General features: G+C 43.6%; 1 protein-coding gene across 1 annotated transcript in view; it reads left to right on the top strand.

The window, feature by feature from the left end:
• Window positions 1-12,408, top strand: part of SMC2 (structural maintenance of chromosomes 2) — a 215,027-nt gene that overhangs the window by 33,763 nt on the left and 168,856 nt on the right. The window contains exon 7 of the mRNA XM_029614730.1: window positions 10,914-11,147. Within this exon, the coding sequence (XP_029470590.1) occupies window positions 10,914-11,147 (234 nt within the window). The remainder of the gene's footprint in view (window positions 1-10,913; window positions 11,148-12,408) is intronic.

The raw sequence follows: 12,408 nt of genomic DNA, 5'->3' as shown, positions 1-12,408 counted from the left end.
AGTTGAAAAAAAATTCTCAGATTTAATCCCCTTCATAGGGGTCCCCCATTTTCCATCGATCAGTGACTAAATCATTTTTGTCGCGGTCGATACCGTTCCAAATTTTTCTTGTCAGAAAGCCGTCGACGGCTATCTGACCTTCAGAATGACAACGGGGTTTAAAAAAATGCCCAAATTGCCCTCGCACAATGTCCAACAGTGATCCTCATGTTGAATGTGTCCTGTGTTTGGGCGAGGGACATAGTGTCACAATGTGCTGAGATGACGGCCAAAGGCAGACTGGAAAAGATGGAACACCTCTTTCACATTCAGCTACTTCCGTCGACATCGATACAGCTGTCACTGGGAGTGGCTAAAAAACTGGTAATTAAAACCAAGCAGCATCCTGATGGAAGCGGCGACCGACCGTCCCTGACTCCATCTCTGTCATTGATCAAATCGACCTCTGCTTGAAAAGAAAGGCACCGAACATCGTGAAAAGCATCTGCACAGACATCGACTGACTTCTACCCCTGATATCTGCTTGATTCCTGGAGCGGCTTCAATAGTCATCGAGCCACCACCGAAGAGGACTAGAGTAGAGGAGCTGTTGACGCCCTCGATGCCTATTAGACAAAGCGATCCCCACCGATATCGGTGCCGGGTACTGCGCCACTACAGGGATCTGTGGAAGAGCCAGTTCCGCCTTCTCTGCCATCCCCTATAACTGCTCTGACCTCACCAGCTATAAGAGAGGAACTGGACGGATTCATCCGCCAGGCAGTAAGGGAAGCTCTGCGAGATTTTCATCCATTGGTGCCGATGCCAAAGCCGGCACAGATGCCAGCGCCAACGCCGGACCCACCGGTGTTCACAACACTACTCGCTAAACTCAATGCCCTAATCGGAGCCCTGCTGATGCAACCACTACCATCGAAGTCGATGACTCCGATCGACCAACCAATGCCAGTTCCTGATCCTCAGGATGACGCCACCTCAGATAATTTACTGATGCTCGAGCCAATACCGGGACCATCGGGAATTTCTCAACCGAGGCGCCCGATTACTCCATCGGTGCTATCAATTCCACATCAACCTCCATCGATGCCACTGACAAAACCATCAGTACCTTTACATCCTTCGATGCCGTTTTTCATCCCTCACTCCACTCCTCCACGGCATACTTTATCAGATGCCTGGGACGATGAGGATACCGATTCTTCCTCGGAAGATGTATTATCAGATCCATCTCCACCAGAAGAAAGGAGGAAGTCACCATCTGAGGACCTCTCCTCCTTTTCCAATTTCATAAAAGAGATGTCAGATACTAATTGGAAAGGAATTGTAACTGAGCAAGACACAAGACAAAAAACTCTGGAGGTTCTGCAATTTGTAGATCCCCCTAAGGAAGTGCTTGCCATACCAGTGCATAGATTGTGGGCGTATCCTTGTTCACTTACACCAGTGAACAAACGGACTGACGCCACTTAGTCCAATGTATACCAGGTTTTCAAAAACCTCAACTCCCACACCAGTCTGTAGTGGTGGAGTTTGCCCAAAAAAGATCAAAAAGAATCTGCCCACATTGATCCACACCTCCTGGCAAGGAGCAAAAATTCCTGGCTAGTCTGGGGCAAAAAATGTTCCAAGGTTCCATGCTTGTCTCCAGAATTGCATCATACCACTTATATATGACACACTACCAATGAAATTTATGGAAATAGATGCAGGAGTTGTCTGAATCTCTGCCTCAGCAACATCAAGATTCTTTAAATAATATTATTCATATGGGCCTGGAAGCAGGTAAACACGAAGTGCGTGCAGCCTATGACTGCTTTGAAACATCTTCCAGGATGGCAGCAAGAGGAATTAGCGCCTGGAGATGGGCTTGGCTAAAGGCTTCTAACCTCAGGCCTGAGGTTCAGGAGAAATTGGCAGACCTGCCTTGTACTGGGGACAATCTTTTTGGAGAGACGGTACAAGATGCTGTTGCGCAGCTAAAGGAACATGAGACACTGCGCTAACTCTTCACTATTCCGGAAGGGACTTCTTCTACAAGACGCTCAGCCAGAAAAGATACCAGGAAACCTTATTACAGACCACGAAGGTATTATCCTCCAGCACCTCGTGATAGGACAACAAGTCCACCCCAGAGAGGTCAATCCAGGCAACCAAAGGCGTCTAGACCTCAGCCTCCCCCTCAGACAGGCCCAGCATCAGGGTTTCGAAAACCTGCCAGGGAACAGCAGCCACTCCATGAACCCACTCCCGGATGTACCAGTTGGAGGCCGAATTCCTTCTTTCTACCCAATTGGTCAAACATCACAACAGATCAATGGGTACTATCCATTAAAAAACAAGGTTACCATCTGGATTTTCTCACAGTGCCCAAAGACTCTCCACCAAGGTCTCTTTGGGTACACAAAGATCATACCACTCTTCTGCAAACAGAATTATCCACCCTCCTGAGAGCCAGGGCCGTGGAACCAGTTCCCCGACTACAGCAGGGCAGAGGATTCTACTCCTGCTATTTTCTCATTCCAAAGAAAACAGGAGGGCTACGTCTCATCTTAGACCTCCGAAATCTCAACAAATTTCTAAGAAAAGAAACATTCAGGATGGTCTCCTTAGGCACCATGCTTCCACTTCTTCAAGCAGGAGATTGGCTTTGTTCTCTGGATCTTCAAGATGCTTACACTCACATTCCAATATTCCCTCCTCATTGCAAGTTCCTGTGCTTCCTGGTGGGTCATCCAACACTTTCAATACCGGGTTCTGCCATTCGGACTTGCCTCGGCACCCCGAGTATTCGCAAAGTGCCTAGTGGTGGCAGTGGCCCATTTACGCAAGGAAAGCATACACGTTTTTCCTTATCTGGACGACCTGCTCATCAAAAGCCAATCAAGACAAGGAGCTATCAACTCTTTCAAGCTCGCAATCAATCTGCTTCACTTGTTGGGATTTCTAATCAACTACCAAAAATCCTACCTCATACCATCTCGCCTTCTACAGTTCATTGGAGCAGAATTGAACACCACCGTATCAAAAGCCTTCCTCCCAAAAGACAGCGCAGACACACTCTCCAGATTAGCGAAATCTCTGCGCACAAAGGAAACGGCGACAGCCCATCAGTTCCTAACTCTGCTAGGCCACATGGCTTCCACAGTCCACATCACTCCTATGGCCAGATTAGCTATGACAATAATGCAATGGACTTTGAGATCACAGTGGCTCCAAGCCATTCAACCACTATCATTTCCAATTCAAATAACCCACCAGTTACGTTCATCTCTCCTCTGGTGGACGAACACTAACAACTTGCTAACAGGCCTACTTTTTCAACAACCGATTCCACAAGTAACCTTAACTACAGATGTGTCCACCTTAGGTTGGGGAGCGCATATAAACAATCTTCAGACTCAAGGTACTTGGACAAACCTCGAAGCAACATTTCAAATCAACTTCCTGGAGTTTCGAGCTATATGTTATGTTCTCTGTGTTCAAGAACTGCCTTTCCCACAAGACTGTTCTAATACAAACAGACAACACAGTTGCCATGTGGTACCTGAACAAACAAGGGGGTACGGGCTCTTATCTCCTATGCCAAGAAGCCGCACAAATTTGGGACTGGGCCCTGTCACATTCCATGTTTCTCCGGGCCACTTATCTAGCAGGCATACGCACCGTAGTTGCAGATCGCCTCAGTCGTCAGTTCCAACCCCACAAGTGGTCCCTGGATCCTTTAGTAGCGACCAGGATATTCCAATGTTGGGGTCAGCCAACAAGGGACCTCTTTGCATCCGAGCTGAATCACGAAGTGGACAGAGTCTGCTCCCTGCACAAAAGGAGAAACCACTTAGCCAGGGACGCCTTTGCTCGCCCGTGGAACTCAGGCCTTCTATACGCGTATCCCCCGATACTGCTAATAACCAAAACCCTCGTGAAGCTACAACAGGACGAAGGGTCAATGATACTCATAGCCCCGTATTGACCTCAAAGTATGGTTTCCCATACTTCTCGACCTCGATCAGGGAACCAATTTGCCTGGGCACAGCACCTACTCTCATAACTCAGGATCAGGGCAGGTTGCGCCACCCCAACCTTCAAATCCTATTCCTTACAGCCTGGATGTTGAAAGCATAATCTTTCAACTAATGTATCTCACCTTCCATACGAAAATCCTATTCTTGTAAGTGGAAAAGATTCACCACGTGGTGCACGCAAAAAAGTATTGACCCCTTTTCCTGCCCCACATCATCTTTATTGGACTATCTCTGGCACCTTTCAGATTCTCTGGTCTCCAGACTACGTCAGTAAGGATACATCGGAGTGCCGTCTCAGCTTACCACAAAGGAGTAGGGGATGCCCCAATATCAGCGCAACCCCTTGTCAGTAGATTTATGAGAGGTTTAATTCAGCTTAAACGCCCATTACGGCCACGAGGCACAGAATGGGACCTTAATGTAGTATTAACCAGGCTCATGTGTGTTCCCTTTGAGCCTATAGATTCATGCGATATTAAATTTCTTACATGGAAAGTTCTCTTCCTAGTAGCTATTACCTCTGCTAGAAGGGTTAGTGAGTTATAAACACTTGTTACATACTCACCCTATACAAGGTTCCTACATGACCGAATGGTCCTACGTACGCGCCCAAAATTCCTTCCCAAAGTAGTTACTGACTTCCACTTGAATCAGTCCATAACCTTGCCCACATTCTTATCAAGACCTCACTCTCACCAAGGCGAGAGGGTTTTACATACCTTAGACTGTAAACGTGCACTTGCATATTACCTAGACCGCACTGCAGTCCATAGGAAATCCACCCAGCTCTTTGTTTCTTTCGATAAAAACAAACCAGGTAGGGCAGTAGGCAAACAAACTCTCTCCAACTGGCTAGCAAATTGTATAGAGTTCTGCTATGAGAAAGCAGGCCTTTCTCTCCAGGGACGAGTAAAGGCGCACTCAGTAATGTCAACCTCAGTAGCACACTATCGTTCAATTCCAATTGCTGAGATTTGTAAGGCTGCAACATGGAGTTCTCTTCACACCTTTGCAGCTCATTACTGCTTGGACAAGGAAGGATGACAAGATTCAGCCTATGGACAATCTGTCTTAAAGAACTTATTTCCAGTATAATCCCAACTTCTTCCACATCCAACCTGCTGTGATTTCAGGTTGCCTCATCTTTTCCAACAGTACATCAGTTGTTGTGCCTCTTGCACAAGTTGTATACTGTTGGTCTACAACAAAGATGACTCGGCCTGTAGCTTGCTAATCACCCATATGTGAGGACTATCATCCTGCTTGTCCTGGGATAAAGCAAAATTGCTTACCTGTAATAGGTGTTATCCCAGGACAACAGGATGAGGTCCTCACAAAACCCACCCGCCACCCTGTGGAGTTGGGTCCGACACGTTTTATTTTATTTTTTGCTAATGCTTATTACTACAAACGAGACTGAAAGGAGACCCCTGTGGCTCGAGGGATCATGGCATGCTGGGCATGCTCAGTGTGCCAGTCAAAAATTTCTAGAAACTTTGAAAGAACGTTTTCCGTGATAGGGCTTCATCCAGTGATGTCACCCATATGTGAAGACTACATCCTGCTGTCCTGGGATAACACCTATTTCAGGTAAGCAATTTTGCTATTTCTCACATGAAAAAATCACTTAAGTGGCGTATAAAGCTTGAGATGACTATTTTTGGGAGTTGATATCAGACAGGAGAGGCATAGTTTAATGGTGCTTGCTCTTACAATCATTCTGAATCATAATGCATTCTTATCCAGTAGCATGCTTAATAAGTTTGGAAGCAATAGAGCAACTTCATATAAGAAGCACAAGTTCTTTTTTACAAAGCTAGATTCAATTCTAGAGACCCTCCTTATGACATGGTAACGTGGTAGCTGCTAGCAGATGAGAGCCATTTGGCTCACTCAGTCTGCCTGGTTGCCTTTGCCTGCATTGCTCTAGCTATGGCGATCTCCCAGCTTGCAGCCATACAAGCTTGAGCACCTACAAGAAATTGCACCTGAAGTCAATTATTGACATAATTTCTTGTCCGTTAGCTGAAATAATTTATCCCTCACTGAAGGTCACTTTCCAGAAAGCTTGACACACATGCTCAAGTTGTCAGCTGGGGACTCCCAGACAGCATGGCTAATTCAGCCTGCTTATGTACGTGAAAAGAGCAAGTTTGCTTACCGTAAATGGTGTTTTCCGTAGATAGATGAATTGGCCATACTGACCATCCCGCCTCCCCGGACAGTCTTGCATCTCTCTACCTAGCTTTTTTACGGGCTGAGGAGACTCTGCAGAGGGGAGGGGGAGGTGCCAAGCAGGCAAACACTACAGCAAAACTTAGAACTTTACTTTGAGAGCTCCGCCACCTACAGGACGGGAGGACATCCCAGACAGCATGGCTAATTCATCTGCTCTCTACGGAAAACACTGTTTACGGTGAGCAAACTTGCTCTTCTATACTGACCGGGATGAGTAATTTGGCCAGTGAATATTTTCTCTCCTGTATCTGGCACTCCTCTAGCAGTCCCTCATTTAGTTAAGCTACAAGTGATGACTTTGGGCGTCATTTGGACAGCCCTAGCCTCCCTCCATCAGGTGGTTGCAATGAATGCTATGACTTCTGTTCGAGCTCAGACCCGGTTACAAGAACATAAAATGTTATAGCAGGCTCAGGAATTAGAATCTTTTGTCTCGAGTGAGTGAAATGTCTGTGCTTAGAACTTAGAAAAATCATATTAGGCATTTAAACTTGAGATTTATTAATTTTCTTAAACTTTCAACAATTTCACTTAGAGATGTTTAGGAAATATGTACTTGACGTTCTTAAAATCCCAGAGGAATCCCAGGAAAATTTAACTGCCTGTTAAAAGAATATAATACTTGCCTGAAGAGAAAAGGTGTTGGATGAAAAATCAACTGTTGGTAGTCTGTCTATGGACAGTCTGGACTTGACAGCAATTTATATAGAGATTTTGAGAAGAACCCAAAAGGGCATCCTTGTTAGTGCCCTTTGTTTTTGAGCAGGACAAAGATTCTATTTTGCATTGTTTTTCGTAATCGTGATTCTTTATTTTTTGGTAATAAGATCCATGATTTTCCTGATCTTTGTAAGAAGACTCAGGAGCACCAGAAGAAGTGTTTGACTATGCAACAGGAGGTTACTGCCTTAGGTGCATTTTTTTTTTTAACAGATACCCTTGTAAATGTTTTATTGGATAGAAAAATGTTTGGCACAACAAACACAAAAAGAGTCAGTGGTAAACCACAAAAATAAATCTAATAACAAAAATGTGGAAACCAAAATATTTTTCAATTGTAGCCTAAGAAGGTGTCAGCAAGCCTGAACAATGGAGGAACAAGTCCTCCATTGTTCTTCCTGACAAGATGGTTGAGACGTCTGGTCCCGCTTGAATGGTAATGGACTCTTGCTAAAGCATTTTTGATGTGCCCCTGATGAAGCTGAGTTAGCGAAACACCGGCCTGTGTAGGGCGATAACAATGTTTGAGTGCTAAGAGTCTGAGTCATTTTTGATGTTTATAGATGGAGGACTATTTTAATCAATAAGAAAAAAACTTTACATAAATTTTTTTGACAGCATTAAAGGATGATGAAGGTGGATGATTGAGAAGACCGGTTAGTGTCTATATTAAAGACATATAACGTCAGGCTTGCTGACACCTTCTTAGGCTACAATTGAAAAATATTTTGGTTTCCACATTTTTGTTGTTAAATAGAAAAATGTTTCCCATGTTTGTTTATGAACCAGTTCTGCTGCACTTTTTTTTTTTTTTTTTCTAGATTTGCATCAGTCTGTGGATGGGGATAGTAGTGGGGCTGTTCAATAGGTTGTCTCCACTCCTCAAGTTATAGTTGTCAAAGTACCATATGTTAACTGTCTTATTTCTTTGCTTCTTATACCTATCCCTCTGTGGTATAATGTGTTTAGTCCACCAAACTGGGGAGTCCAGAGTGAATATTAATGTTCTCATTTCTTTGTTGCCTTTTTTTTCCCTCTTTGAATATGTATTCTCTATCTTTTCAACTTTTGGCTGATTGGTACTTTTGCAATTTATAAAAATAAAGTTAAAATGCAGACAAATAGGAAGGATTCCAAATTACCTGTATCAACTGCTAATAAGTAGAATGTGAATACAAATTAAAAGCCTACTTTTAATTGTTACTGAATGCAAGAAGTCTAAAAAAAAAAAAATAAAATAAGATTGGTGAGTTAGAATGTATAGCACTTAATGAAGATGCAGACATAATTGGCATCTTAGAAACCTGGTAAAAGAAGGATAACCTCTGGGACACTGATACCAAAGTACAAATTTATAATAGGACAGGACAAAGCAAATTGGTGGAGGGGTGGTACTATATATGTCACTGATGGCATAGTGTCAAGCACGCTGAAAAGTCCTGCAAGAAACAAAATGCACTGTGGAATCCTTTATGGATAGAAAGTCCATGTTTGATGGTGCAGGAGTATAGCAGCAATAAGACATTGAGTCTCAGATCCTTAACAGACACCTTCCTGTTGGGCTCAAATGGAGACTTGTACACACCTCAAAGAACCAAACTGAGATCCTGTGAGGGAAAAGACTCTTCAAAAAATGTTAAAGGCTGAGTGAGCTGATAAGAGCATCTCCTGTGTTCTTCCTCTATAAAAGGGAATTCAAAGACAGCCCCTTCTGTAAGAGAGACAGAATTAATGGTACTAGCACCCTAAATGGGGCAATGCCCACTTCGATTACACTAAGTTTCAAAAACCTTCCAGACACTGATATAAGTCAAGGACAGATTGAAGTAAAGGGGTCACCATTTCATCCAAATAAACTTTGCTCTTTAACCTTCCCCTTTCAATAGCCAAAATGTGAGATAAAAGGGAACTGAACCTTCCCTCCAAACTAGACCTTGCCATATCTGTTGTTCCTCCAGTTTGAGCCTCATGTGATCCACATACCAGCAGCAGAATCCATGCCTTAATTCAGCCTTAGCCAAGGAAAGAGCTTTGTTTTTCCTCTATGGCTTCTCATAGGCAGGACCGTAAAGACAATCAAGGATCTCTAGTTGACAGTTATCCTGGTGGCTCCAGACTGACCAAGAAGGCCTTGGTATATGGATCTAGCTAGACTGAAAGTTTGATGTTCCTTTCAGTCTTCCCCATAGTTGAGGTCTCTTACACCAGGATTGGGTATTGATGGATAATCCATTTTGTATTACGGTCAGGCCCTTTGAAATATTTTGCTTGTAGAGCAATTTTGTTTACGCTCCCCAAACACTTCCCTGCCCTTGGCCAAATCCTCCCATGGAGGAAGATTTTACTTTTTACATCAGACAGAAATTGCTGTTGGATCCCCTGCACCCGCCAGCAAGTTTCAGGTGCTGGCGGAACAAGGAGAAAGTTCTGGCAGGGTCATAACCTGTATCAGTAGAAGAGAAATCCTGTGAGTGTTGAAAGGGAAGGCAAGCAGAGGAGGAGTATGAAGCGGTGAAAAGGGTTGGGGAAAAAGGGGGGGGGAAGATGTGAATGAGAGGAGTGGCGAGGGATGAAGTGGGAAGGAGGGCAGGGCATGAGGGAAAAGGATTGAGGAATGGAGGAGCAATGGGAAAAGGGGAAAAAGTGAAAGGAGGGGGGAGAGAGGGTGGAGAAGGAGAGTGAGTAAAGGGAGGCCCTAGTTCTCAGCTGTCTAAAGGTGACTAATCCTGTTGGAAAAATAGGCTGTTTTGTTTGGCTGCTCTGTCAAGATGGATGCTGCTTTAAAATGGTCTTTGTCTTGGTGGATCAAGGGGACAATCTAGTCAGCATATTTGCTGAGGGGGCATACAGATTCATGAGTCTCTTCGTACTCATTTGACAAGGGCTTAGGTTTCCTCAGGCAGTTGCTCAGGCAGATATTTGTAAGGCAGCTACTTGGTCATCTTTGCATTCCTTTACTAAGGATTATAGATGAGATGTGCAGGCTAAAATAGATGTGTTCTTTTGGAGCAGGTATTTTCAGGGCAACTCTGCCTTTCCACCTGCATTAGAATGGGCTTGGGTGCTCATGCATGTCTGGGTTGATCTAGAAGGATAAGGAAGGCGAAATTTTTAGTCTTACCTGTTAATTTTCTTTCCTTGAATCCCGAGAAGTTTGTTTGACTCTGCTCAAGTGCTTTTGAGTTTCACAGAAAAGTCATGCTGATTCCCTCTTCTTGGGGAGAACCTGAGGCTTCTCTGAATCTGTTATTTCTTGTTCCTCATTTCCTCTTCTTACCCTGGTGAAATGCTGAGAGGGGGATTTCTTGGAAGGTTCTCTCCTATTGCAGTTTTAATTAAGGTTTTTTGATAGTTTCATAGGGGCCTTTCTACTCCATTGCTTTGTTATAAGGATAATGGTAAGTGACTGTGCTATACCACTATTAGGGGTGATAATGTCACTGGAAAAATTGGGTTCTTTTTCTATATCTGCTGGCAGGGTGGCAAAAACCCACATGTTTTAACTGATCTAGTGGGATTCAAGGTAAGGACATTAGCAGAAGACTAAATTTCTCGTTAGATAAGTTTGTGGAGGAAAAGTCCTTAAACCATTATTAGCTAGATGGATGCAGGGAAAGCCACTGTTTATCCCTGGGAGTGAGCAACAAGGAATAGATCTGTTCTTTGGCATCTGCTGGGTACTTGTGACAAAGACTGGCCACTGTCAGAGATAGGAAGCTGGGCTTGATCGACCTTTTAATCTAGCACAATATGGGAAATCTTTTGTTCTTATGATCTAGTCACAGGAGGTGTAAGAAATTGTGGAGGAATGAGAAAATAACTATGAATGTTTCCCAGAAGGGACAAGAGCAAGGAGAGTGACTTTGCAAAGGGACTAAACTGAAACAAAATAATCCTTTACCAATGATATGTTTTTATGAATGATTTTGTTAGGAGCGGTCTTCCTATCTGGAGTATCAGAAGATAATGCGAGAGATAGAGCACTTGAGCCGTTTATATATTGCGTATCAGTTTGTCTGTGCTGAAGAAACTAAGGTGCGATCTGCTGAAGAGCTAAAGGAAATGCAGGACAACATTCTGAAACTGCAGGAAACCATGGCTGAAAATGAAAGAAAGGTGAAGGAGCTCACCAGAGAGATAGCAGAGCTGGAAAAGAAAAGGGATCAGGTAAGAAGAGAGAATCTAGGGGAAAAAAGGGGTTCAAATCCAAGTGAAGGGGCAGCTGGACCTGATGTCCATTCTTTTGAAATTGAATCATGCCATATACGGTACATCTTACAAATATGTTAACAAAAAGAAACATTTATTTACTGAGTTCAGCTAGACAGTGTTTTTATGTGCCCAGATCAGATCCAATTTTATGCCGCATTGTTAAATTTTAACTCACAGAGAAACACTTTCACTAAATACTTAGATTGCACAACAAAGCCATTGAGAGGTCTATATCCATGGCTGACTGCCACTTTGCCAATAATTTAAGAAGTTGATATTCAAAGGGCTTGGTAACATTTTGAGTTTCCCAGACAAAACCTGAGATTGCAATATTCCCCCCCCCCCCTCGCTGACTGTCTTAATTTTTTTTTGCCTAATTCTTAAGCGCCAACCTATGCTTATATCCAGGGATACAAGAGCACTTAGATTTTGTAGAAAGTATAGTTTTTTTATTGATCAGTATAAGTATTTTTGGGAGATGCTGGATGCCCTTTCTCTGACAAACTGACCAGCATCTCCTTGTATACAGGAATTGATCCTTCTTTTGTAGGTAACATACAATATACAACGACCATAGCCAACGAACTATGCCCCATCATCCACAAAGAAATACCCCTCGCACAATGTGAGAAAAGAAAACCATGGTTCTCGGCCAAGTTAAAAACAATGAAACAAGACCTAAGAGCTAAAGAACGCGCCTGGCGCAAACAACCATCCACTACACTTAAAGCTACCTACAACAACACCTTGCACGCATACCGTCATGCAATTACCCAAGCTAAGCGTGATTTCCATGCAGCAAAGATCCATGACTGCCAATTTAATACAAACACCCTATTCACCTATGTCGCAGAACTCACCAACCCAAATACACCTACCCTTATCGAAACTATCTCCAACAAAAGATGCGAAGAGCTAGCTCTCTACTTCAAAAATAAAATCGACAATATTCTACTTCGCTTCCCGGCTAACACCACCCCCCTCGCCCACATCCTCAATGACAAAAAGATCACCCTTAAAGCCTTTGACCTCACCACCAACATAGAAGTAGAAGCCATCTTAAAAAAGATGAAACCCGCCACACACTCCACAGACACCATTCCCTCAAAAACCCTCCTCTCTATTACCCCCGCCATCACCAAACCTATTAAGGACCTTATCAACTGCTCTATTACCGCAGGCAGTGTCCCAGACCCTCTCAAACTGGCCATAGTCA

The sequence above is a fragment of the Rhinatrema bivittatum genome, chromosome 1 (genome assembly GCF_901001135.1).
Source record: "Rhinatrema bivittatum chromosome 1, aRhiBiv1.1, whole genome shotgun sequence".
NCBI lineage: Eukaryota > Metazoa > Chordata > Amphibia > Gymnophiona > Rhinatrematidae > Rhinatrema > Rhinatrema bivittatum.
The sequence above is the reverse complement of the archived record's forward strand: the minus strand, read 5'-3'. Positions and strand labels throughout refer to the sequence as shown.